At 38.3% G+C, this 11,843-nt stretch overlaps 1 protein-coding gene across 1 annotated transcript; it reads right to left on the bottom strand.

Moving 5' to 3' along the window:
- Positions 1 to 1,057: 1,057 nt before the first annotated feature.
- On the bottom strand, positions 1,058 to 3,236 carry LOC142175335 (uncharacterized). The gene is made up of 3 exons (XM_075241918.1): positions 1,905 to 3,236; positions 1,359 to 1,790; positions 1,058 to 1,066 (listed from the first exon to the last, which is right to left on the bottom strand). Exons 1-3 carry the CDS (start codon positions 3,234 to 3,236, stop codon positions 1,058 to 1,060), a joined length of 1,773 nt encoding a protein of 590 aa, XP_075098019.1.
- Positions 3,237 to 11,843: the final 8,607 nt, after the last annotated feature.

Below are 11,843 nucleotides of genomic sequence, written 5' to 3'. Positions count from 1 at the left end.
TTTGTTCTTCGGGGGAGGCAGCTCTCGAATGGTCTTTATCTTGGAGGGATCTAACTCAATGCCTCTTCGACTAACTATAAAACCCAAAAGCTTCCCAGAAGGAACTCCAAATGCACATTTGGCTGGATTGAGTTTGAGATTGTACCTTCGTAGCCTTTCAAAGAACTTTTTCAAGTCTTGCACATGGTCAGCTTGTGTTCTCGACTTAATGATCACATCATCAACATACACTTCAATCTTTTTGTGCATCATGTCATGGAACATGGTAGTCATGGCTCTCATGTAAGTTGCCCCTGCATTCTTCAAACCTAATGGCATGACCCTATAACAATAAGTTCCCCATGGAGTTGTGAAGGCGGTCTTTTTTGCATCTTCTTCATCCATCAGAATTTGGTGATATCCGGCATAACAATCCACAAAAGATTGGATCTCATGTTTAGCACAATTATCAACAAGGATATGAATGTTGGGTAAGGGAAAGTTGTCCTTTGGACTTGCTTTGTTTAAATCCCTATAGTCAACACAAACTCTGATTTTCCCATCCTTCTTTGGCACTGGCACAACATTTGCTAACCATGTAGTGTATCGGACGACCCTGATCACATTTGCACTTAGTTGCTTCGTGATTTCTTCTTTAATCTTATCACTCATGTCTGTCTTAAACTTCCTTTGTTTTTGCTGGATTGGTGGAAAATTAGGATATGTGGGAAGCTTATGGACCACTAAATCGGCACTCAAACCCGGCATGTCATCATACGACCAAGCAAATACATCTCTGTACTCAAACAAAACTTGAATTATGGCATCTCTCGTCTTTTGTTCAGTATGAATGCTTATTTTTGTTTCTCTAGTTTCTTCAGGACTTCCCAGGTTAATTGCCTCAGTTTCATTTAAGTTAGGCTTAGGCTTATTCTCAAATTGATCCAATTCCCTTTTTATTTCTCTAAAAGCCTCATCTTCGTCATACTCAACTTCTTGATTCATTATTTCGAGATTAAACAGCTTTTTAAGATCTGGGCATGAATTCTGTGTGCATGTCATGTATTTAAAGCCAACATTATCGAAACTAAAAATGATAAGAAATTAACAAAAATTAGGGAAATAAAAAGATAGAATTTTACTACGAAAATGGAACTTCATTTCATTGAATTTGAAAGGATAGAAGGGTTAACATCACAGCAAAGCAATTAAACTAAAATATCTGGATTACAACCCTTAAAATAATCCAAATACAGAAAAAATAACAAAACAGGCTACCAAGACTCCTTCCTGATGGGAAGAGGAGTTGCTTCCCAGTTGCTGAGTGAAGTATCTGGACCAATCAGTTGAACACTTGCACGGCTAGGGCCCTCCCCAACTTGAACCATATTGATCTCATAGAACATCTCCTTGAGACCCTGGCAAACTCCGTCAATGTCATCTTGAGTAGAAGGATTTTGGACTTCTTCAAATTGTGGCTTGACAAAAGAGTAGGCAATGTGAGGGATTGGTTTGGACAGATTCCAACCATTCTTTTTGCGGGCCTTGGCTCTGTCTATGTCAGCTGATGTTGGTTTAAAGCCCAAGCCAAAGGTATTTTTCTTCGAAAATAGAGCAATGGGGTTCACAATTCCTTGTAGAGAGGATCCCAATCCTTTTCCTGGTTCATAGCCGTTCCTCAACATCAGCGAAGCTACCATCATAGATGTGGCTGAAAGACGAGGATGCAGAATTGGTTTTCCTTCTTCCACTTGGTCCACCTCAATCACCTCAAATGCTTGATATATGATAGATTCACATCCTTCTTTGGCCTCGATATATGGAATGGATGGGTCTTTATAGACGGATGAGTCGTCCTCCCCATGAACAATAATTTCTTGCCCGTCACACTCGAATTTGACCATTTGATGTAGGGTGGATGGTACAGCTCTGGCCATATGGATCCACGGCCTTCCCAAAAGAAAATTATAGGAAGTTTCCATATCTAACACTTGAAAGACAATGTTAAAATCAACCGGGCCGATTGTCATGGTGAGTTCGATTTCCCCAATAGTGTCTCTTTTTGAACCATCAAAAGCTCTGATGCTGACATTACTGGTTCGAATTCTGTTATTGTCGATGTTCAGCTGTTGTAGAGTAGAAAGAGGACACACATCTACACTTGAGCCTCCGTCAATCATGACTCCTTTTACGTAGTGCCCTTCACATTTGACCATAAGATGCAAAGCTCTATTGTGGCCAGCCCCTTCCTCAGGCAAATCATCATCGCTGAAAGTAATTCTATTTACTTCAAAGAATCTTTCAGCCATTTTTTCTAGGTGATTCACCGTTGTCTTTTCTGAGACATATGCCTCGTTCAAAGTTTTGATCAACACACGACGATGCTCTTCTGAATGCAAAAGCAGAGATAACAAAGATATCTGAGCAGGAGTTTTCCTTAGTTGGTCAATGATTGAGTAGTCTTGCAATTTCATCTTCTTAAGGAATTCCTCCGCTTCTTTTTCTGCAACGGGTTCTTTCACTGGCAAATGACTTTCCCTGGCTTGCTTAGCTTTTCTCAATTCCTCTGGTGAATAACACCTTCCAGAGCGGGTCAAGCCCCCTATTTCACCTGTTTCTTCAACTATCTCTTTTCCTTTGTATGTCATGACAGTCTTGTTATAATTCCAGGAAATAGCTTTTGTGTTTGTCACTAGGAGTTGGGCAACAGGTCGGATCACGACTGGCTCTGTTATATTCCTCAAACCATTATTCGGAATGATCTTTTGAATGCCCCTGGGGATGTAAAGTTTTGGCCCACCCAATTGAACCTCAACCTTTTTTGTGCTTCCAGGAACATAGAGAATCGTTTTTTCAGAACATGCCAAGTTCAAACTAGAATTCACACCTTTCACCATCAATGGTGCTAATTGCGGCGGGCTCACTATCACTTTTGGTTCTGGCCCTATGGTTCTAACAACCATCTCTGTCTTGCCAGACTGCTTATAATCCCGATCATCACAAATCATCCCAATAAAATGTGTATTATCATGAGTTGGGAGCGGATTGTTTGTGATATTAGGAGTATCCTCATTGTTTGTTACCACAATTGCCTTTGCTTCAATCAAATTTTTAATGGCTTTCCTTAATGTCCAATAGTTTTCAGTACTATGCCCTTGGGTGTTAGAGTGATACTCACATCTTGCATTTGAGTCAAAACCTTTTGAATTTGGATTCACATAACACGGCATAATAGGTTCAATCAACTTCAACTGCATCAACTTTCGAAATAGGCTTGTATACGATTCTCCAATTGGGGTGAACTCTTTCTTTGGCTCCTGTTCTCTCACATATTCTTATCGAGGACGAGGATTATACGGTGCCTGAAAATTCGGCCGGAGTTGACGGGAGCCTTGTGGAATCGGTGCCTGCCATTGTTGGTGATTGGGAAGCCTAGCATAAGCCTGAGCATTAAACACTGTGTATTGTTGCAGGGGAACTGAGTATCGGGGACCTTGAGGCAGATAATAATGTTGAAGAGAATTGGATAGTCCTTGTTGGAATTGCACGTAAGAAGGAGCTATTCCTCTTTGAACTCCCCCGAACCCAGATGCCATCATGGATCCTTCCTCCTTCTTTTTCCGATTTCCGAAATTGCCTGACCCGCTTTGAATTGCTTGTGTGGTTGCCTTAAGGGCTGCCTGACTCACAATTTTGCCTGACTTCATGCCATTCTCAACTATTTCACCAATCTTAATCGCCTCAGCAAAAGGTTTACCGATGGCGGCCAACATGTAATGGAGGTAATCTGGATCCTGAGCTTGGAGAAAATAGTCAATCATTCTGCCTCTTTCATTGGTGGTTTGACCCTAGCAGCCTGCTCTCTCCACTTGATTGCATATTCTCTAAAGCTTTCTGTTGGTTTCTTCTTTATGTTGACGAGAGAGGAGCGGTCTGGCACTATATCAATATTGTACTGAAACTGTTGGACAAAATCTTGAGCCATGTCATTCCAAACGTGCCAGTGAGAGATGTCTTGATCTATGAACCACTCTGAAGCAATTCCTGTCAAACTTTCCCCAAAATAAGCCATGAGCAATTCTTCTTTGCCTCCCGCTCCCCTTAGTTGGTTACAATACCTCTTCAAATGGGCAACGGGATCACCATGCCCATCATACTTGTCAAACTTGGGGGTCTTGAAGCCGGGTGGCAAATGAACATGGGGAAACATGCATAGATCGTTAAACGAAACACTCTTGTGGCCCCCCAAACCCTGTATGTTTCTCATGGTCTGTTCCAAGCTCTTCATTTTTCTGGTCATTTCCTCTTGTTCCATATTCTTTTCGGGCTTTTCGATCTCAATTGGGAACACGTTATGAGGAGTGTGCTTGTATGAATCTGGAACCTTTAAAGTCAGTTCTGGAGAGTAATGTTGGGCATCATGAGCATCCAGTTGTGGATCATTATTGGACTTTTGAGCAAGAGCCAGTTGAGGGACAGTGAAAGTATGGACAATGGGTATAGTAGGTGGGTCATTTTTGAGGGGTGCGATTGGAGGACGTGGAATGGAGGTACTGGGGATAGTGGGAAGGTTAAAGCTCGGACTGAATCCAGGTTGGTACAATGGGTTACTTGTTATGGAGATAGGCACTTGAGTGGCAACTGACACATTATGAAGATTGTCTGAAGGCCCTATGGGTAGCGAGGGCGGTGCTTGTCCATTCACCCAGGCTTGGTACATCTCTGCCAATTGTTGCTTCAACACTCTTACTTCTTCAACCAGTCTTGAACCTTGTTCAACCAATTGTCCATGGACATCATCATTATCTGACTCATTCTCACTGTTGTTTGCCATTCTACTTTTTCCTTTTGATTTTGTGTTGTAAGGATGAGTTGCCAGTTTAAACCACAAACCAACCACCTCTATTTTACTTTATCTTTGTAAATGACAAACAACAAACGTATTAGAGTTAGGCATTTTGCAGATATTAATCACACATTATATGTTATGCACCTAATGCCATTTTTATTTCTAAAATGATCTTGGAAGGCTTTATGTTTCATCCCGGCTTATTGATTTATTGGTTTATTTTCATCTTAAATTTAGCGTTTTTTTTTATAGATTAATTATGGTTATGATTGCATCTAATGAGGATTGCCTACGCATCATGACGCCGCATGAATCAGACCATTACGTAGTTCAGGGGAAAATAATAATAGTAGTTTTTTTTTTTTAACAAAATGAAATAATACAATAACAGAAAGGACATTACATTGAAAATGACTTACCAAACTCTGACAAGACTAAAAGACAGCGATTTTAAAGATTCAACAATGACTCAAACTAAAACATAACTACTACATAAAAAGTTCTAACAACTACGACTATAATTCAACTCCACAATCTTCTGGCTTTCAAACACTGGAACATCTGCTCATGGTGGGGCTTGCCCTGGTTGACCCCTAATGTACGGTACATCCTTTCTAACTCTGCTGCAAGATGACGGGCAAAAGTAGGTGCATGCTCCAAAAACTTCTCATAATCCATCCCTTGACAGTTCACATAACTTTGAGCGGTATAAACAGCCAAATTATGAACTTGCTCTTTGAAGTACTAGAAATTCTGGTCTCGATCTTGTAACTGCTGCTGGCGAGTGGTGGCTATCTCCCTTATGTGGCCCTCACGATCTAAGGCTGACTCCAACTGAGCCCGAAGTCTAGCCTGCTCGAGTCTCGCCTGAGCCATCTCCCTATCAAAATCTGCATGCTGGTATTCTCTATTGTACCTTCTCATTTCTTCCAACTGTGCATGGAGCTGAGCTTCTGAACGTACCCAATGGGCCTTCTCTCTCTCGAATTGAGCCCTCTTTTCTTCAAATTGTGTTACTTGGCGATCCTTACTTGATTCGGCCTTCTCATTTAGCTGTACGATCTTTTCATTGGCTTTGTCCAATGACTTTTCAGTCTTTGCCAAGAGGGAATCATAATCTTGCACTTTTTCCATCAGATTGGCAATGGTTCTCTGGTCTTTCCAACTTCTCACTGGCACTTCAGAGGCTTTCTTCATCTGTTGAAGTTGAGCACGAAGGGCTTCATTTTTGCAGATCAGACTCTTCTTTTCCCCTTCGGCTTCTTGTTCTTTCAAGTCTTTCTCAAAATTGAGGTTTCTCAGCCTTTCTTCTAAGGCATGAATAGTTGTTTTGTATCCCTTTTCCCGTTCACCCCAAGCCAACCGTTCTTGGATTTTATCATCAAAGGCTTGAACATGCGGCCTTTTGTGGGCCTTTTGGGCTCTGGCACATCATCCACGTGAGACCTCTTCCCAAACCATATAGCATAACCCGGATCTACCTCACCTCTCGCAGGATCTGGCACCTGAGTATCATATTTCAAGTAGCGACAACCATTCCAAATTTGCTGGATTAAAGCTTCAGGGAGTGGGGCTTCGGGGTGTAGCTCAATAACTTGCACACTCAAATCTTCATCCTTAGGTACTACTTGGTACCTTCCTAGCTGTCTTAGAACTCTGTGTGGCGCATACGACTGGACACTTCTCAAACCCAACAACAGCAAATAACTTTTTAGGGCCGACATGTGTATCACCTCTATTAGCGGGAGCCATCCCAAAGTCCACTAAATTTGACTTGCATTTAAAGATCTTAGGTGGGATATCCAGGCTTCCACCCCTTCTGGAGAGTTGTAATCATTTACTCTTTCTTCGTAACTCTCAATGAAATTTTCCTTGTTCGGACCATAGCTCATGAACTTGGGGTGATGTCGGAGATGCTCAATCAACCACATTTGTAACAAAATATTGCACCCTTCGAAGAATTTTGCCCCGGACTTGCACAAAGTCAACGCCCGATAAATGTCTGATAAAATGATAGGGGTAAGAGTGTGATGTTCTTTGGTAGTGAGGACCTGTACAACCCTGGCTATGCGGGTATCAATTGTCCGCTTCTCGTTTGGGAAGACCATAATTCCCAAAAACGCCATTATGAAGGCGAAGCAACGATAAATCTGCCATGTGTCTTTGTTTTGCTTATTGTTAAGGCCCTTTTCATGCATTTCAAACCCATTTGGCTGCCCGAACCTAGAGTACAGGAAGTAGAAAGAACAACACCCTTCGACTACGTTGGTCTTTCTAATTTGCTTAGTGATGTTCAGAAGATCGAAGAATCGGTGTACAGAAAGATCCCTCGGGAATATGAGCTCCTGTTTTCTCAAATCCCTGCCAAACCCGGAATATCCAGCTATCTCTTCTAAAGTGGGAGTTAGCTCAAAATCGGAGAAGCGAAAAACATTGTGAACAGGGTCCCAAAAAGTCACTAGTGCCTCAATCAAATCGTCCCGTGGTTTAATTTTCATAATATCTGTGAGGGCTCCCAGGTGCTTGGTGACCCATTTCTGACCATCTTCTCCTAAATCATACCACCACATCTGAAGCTGAAGTGGAGCCTCGTCTACAACTGTGAACGGTGTGTTCTGGATAGCGCTCATTTTGTACCTGTGGATGGTTAAGGTTAGAGTTGACACTAGTCTCAAGAGACAGAACCAATGCACTCCTTTTGCAAACAATCTTTTGTAAATAACTCAATTTTAAGAAAAATAAACGAAAAGGGGGGCTATTTTTGTAATTGTGACCGAAGAAAGGGTGGCTATTTTTGCAACTATGGCCCCTTCTTACTTTCAAGGATAGATTTAGGGCCTGGGGAAGGGCATTATGGTAAAAGTGATTCCCAATTGACAGACACGTCCGTTCTTGCGAGAACAGCCCTTCAACAATTTTGAAAATGTTCTAAGGCTATTCCGACAGGAACGATTTGGGATTAACCGAAGCTGGATCTGCTTATTTGTTTTTTGATTAAAAAAAACACTAGACACATTTCTTCTTCTTTTTTTTAGTTATTTTATAAAAATGGGGCCGAACCCTATGAAGGTTACCTACGTATCTCACAGCCGGTGAGAATCAGACCCGGGTAGTTCGTAAATATTTCAGGAATAGGATGACACTTTTTTTGGGGGGGGTAAATACTGAGATTTTCGAAAATTGGGTAAATTTTCTCCCTCATATTTTCTTCTTTCTCGTTTTCTCTCAATATTTTTATATTTTTATTTTAGAAACCGGTCAACATGCACAAACCAAATCAAACATAATGCACAAGTAGCACATAAGATGCATCAGGATGGTCTTGTAATTTCGGGTACACCTGTCCTAGACGGACCCAACCCCTGTGTTGAGTCCCCAAAGTCAAATGCACATGATGAAAACAAACGTTCCTACTAGGGATCCGGCATGAGGCTATGTTATTCTAGGTTTAAATTTTAAGGGGAGTGTTTTAGACCTGGCTTACCCAAGCGGACAGCTCGAGCCGAGGTGGGGGTAACGTACCGGGAGCACGAAAGTCTACCCGGCCTAGTTACTGACCCAGCTTCGTTCTAATTGGTATGACTTCTAACAGAAAAGTGGGCCACGCGCACGTGTGCACCATAAATTCAGAAGACTCAGAAGGGAAGCGTAAGAAGACAATTTAATACAGTTCAAATAATATCAAAGCGGTAAATAAACGACAATTAGCACATTAGAACCAAAAATACATTAATAACATCAAATCAATAAAGCCAAGTATAAATCATCTTATAAACTCGAATTCTGAACCCCGAACCAGAAGTTCTGGGCTCTTGTCCCCAGCAGAGTCGTCAGAGCTGTCACACCTCCACTTTTCTCGTGGGATAAGAAAGAAAGGAGTTTTTTCAATTTAAGTGACATTATTCAAAATAGGATTATTTATTTAATCAGAGTCGCCACTTGGGATAATTTCTGGTGTCCTAAGTCACCGGTTTATTTGAAATCCCAAATCGAGGAAGTTTTGACTCCGAATTACGGTCCGCGAACACAGAAGACCGGGTAAGGAATTCTGTTAACCCGAGAGAATGTGTGAGGCACTCTCGAATTTCGTGGTTTTAGCACGGTCGCTTTAACCATACCTGGCTTAATTAAATTATTTAATTACTCATTTTAGAACCTATGTACATTTACCTTTTTACCGCTTTTAATTGCTTTATTATTCGTAATTATGGAATTATCTTGAAACGAATCACGCGTACGTGTATTCGTTTTGTTTGGTATGTCATGAATCATGTCACGCGTACGTGTACACAATTAATAACACTTTATTATTTTTAAGATTATTTTGTCAAAGTTGCGCGAACGCATACTTTGCCTTTAATTTGGGAAATCGTAACTATGTCACGCGAACGTGTACATAATCACGATAATTGATTGGTTAACACGCGCCTAAAGCATACTAGTGTATTTAGAGTATTCTATTTATCTATCTTTTTTTATCTCTATCAGCTCCAAATCAGAATCCAAACATGTTAAAATAAGAGAATATTAAAAATAATAAATCAAATCACAAATCAAACCAAATATAAATATTCACTATTAATCACACTAAAAGAAAGATCGTAAAACTAATCAATGGAAATGTCACCCACTTCTCTCGTGAGTCTTACAAACAAAACAAAAAATTCCAAACAACGCATAAAGTAAGATTCAAATAAAATCTAAATCCAAAACATGATACAAGGATCTTACATAAATTTTTGAAGGGAAGTAAAATTATATTTTTGAAAGGTGATACTGCCGTAAATTAGTGGTCAATAAAAAAACTCATGGTCAACTTAATTTAAAGCCTCAGAAACTACTTATTAATGAATAACACAACATCATACATAATTCTATTGATTAAATACTCTTACTTATTTAGCAATAACGTCATTTTAACACCAAAACAAAAGCTAGGAAAGAATATCTTAGCCTCGCAACAGTGAATAGGACATGCTGAAAAATTAGATATAAACAAATTTTAACTTTTAATTTTGAGGCAAGGTAAAAAAAAAAGAATAAAATATATATAGTCATCCAAACTACAGTAACTGATTAAAGTAGTAAACCAAAGTATATTCTTTTCAATTACACCTTAAAGATCTAAACTTTAATCCCTACGTGACTTTAACACTTAAGAACAAACTCTAACTACTTAAAAAAACTAATTTTTAAACAAACAAACAGAAACAAAACAAAAGAGAAAATAATGAAACATTTAGATAAAACTAAACCAAAATAGAAGCCTTAAAGAAAAAAAAATAGATTAAAAAGAAAGAATCTTTTATTGATGGATTTCTAACCTTTTGTTGTGTACAGAGAAGACAAGAACTTCAATTTAGGAAATGGAAATCAACGATGACTTTCTTCCTTTTCTCTCAATTTTCGTTTTCCTCTCCTGTTCAAAATTTTCTCTTTTTCAAAAATTGGACCCCTCCTTTCTGTTCAAAGTTTTTGTTTTCGTCCTTCTCTTTAATATCATGGGATTGTGTTTTATATATATTGTGTGTGTGTGCAGATGATGGAGATCGTGGGATGTGGTGAGGATATGAGAGGTTACGTGAGAAGTGAGGGGTGAGACGTGTGTGAAGTGGTGTGTGTAGGTAGTGATTAGTTAGATTAGGTATAAGTTAATCCTTTTTTTTTTTTCTTCTTATTTTCCTTTTTGTTTTTCTTTAAAAGATAAAATATAAAGATAAGAAAAATTAACTACCTAATTTTTAGACTAAAATAATATAGGCAAACTAAATATTTACACTATAATTTAAATGACACCCAAAATATACTAAAGTTAAGCTAACTTATTTATTACAAATCTGATTTAAAGAAATCATATAGTTTTTGTAAATTTTCTTTTTCTCTTTATAAATAGGAATAAGATTTATACTATAAGCATGTGAATATATTTTTTTGTAATTTTTAACTTTTCTCAAATAAGACCTATTAAAAAGAAGACAAAAGTTTAAAATATCAGGATTAGACCTAGAAAAAATATTTACACTAAAATAGTATAGAATTCGAGTGTGGTCAAAAATTAGGTGTTCACAAGTATTATAATTTTGATTCTCAATAAGTGAACATGGGTACGATAAAAGATTATTTGAACTCGTGGCTTGATTGGTTATATCCTGTTTGCAGAAAGTTCTCATAATTTTATTTTTAAAAATTTAGCCGCTATTTTATTTTGTGTACTTTGCTCAAGGACGAGCAAACGTTCAAGTATGGGGGTATTTGATAAGTATAAATTGTGTGTGTTTTAAGTATATCTAATATTAAATAAATAAATATTTTATTTCTAAATATATTACATTTTGTTTAATATTTGTGTAAATCTAATCAATATTGTAGGGAAAGAAAAAGAACAGAAAGAGGCATACAAAAGCAAAGAAAGAGAGCCAAGGATGACATCCGTGGGAAGAAATAACTGAAGAAAATTGAGCAACTCAGACCAAGGATGACATTCTTGGAATTTATGCTTGTGATTGTCCCTATAAAAAGGGCGTAAACTTCAATTAAAAGGAAAACCATTCCTGTGCAGAGAACACCAGCTTTAATTAGCTTTGTTTTAGTTTTAAAAGTTATTTCTCTTATTGTAGAAATAGTATTTTTCTATTTTATCTTTTCTCCATAATTGAGTAATTTTCTTTGGTTGGGATACTAGATGAAGCTATAAAAGTGTTATAATAATTATCTTAATTTTATTATCTTCTTATTTTGAGATTTTCTCTTTATCATCATTATACACCAAGGTATTTGATATTGATTATTTCTATTATGTGATATAATTATATCACTTACTGAAATCTTTATCTTGTTATTTTGTTTCTTATTCGGGAGAAGAGAAAGATTTAAACAAGTAATGTAACGACCCGACCAGTCGTTTTGAGTATTACAACCCTGCTTTCCCCTTTACTACTCAAATTTTACTTTACAGTTGTTGTGTGAATTGTCGGGGTAATTGGTTCGGGTCCGATGAGGTTTTGGAATGAATTGG

This window comes from Nicotiana tabacum, chromosome 21, assembly GCF_000715075.1.
Source record: "Nicotiana tabacum cultivar K326 chromosome 21, ASM71507v2, whole genome shotgun sequence".
NCBI lineage: Eukaryota > Viridiplantae > Streptophyta > Magnoliopsida > Solanales > Solanaceae > Nicotiana > Nicotiana tabacum.
This window is presented reverse-complemented; position numbering and strand designations above follow the sequence as displayed.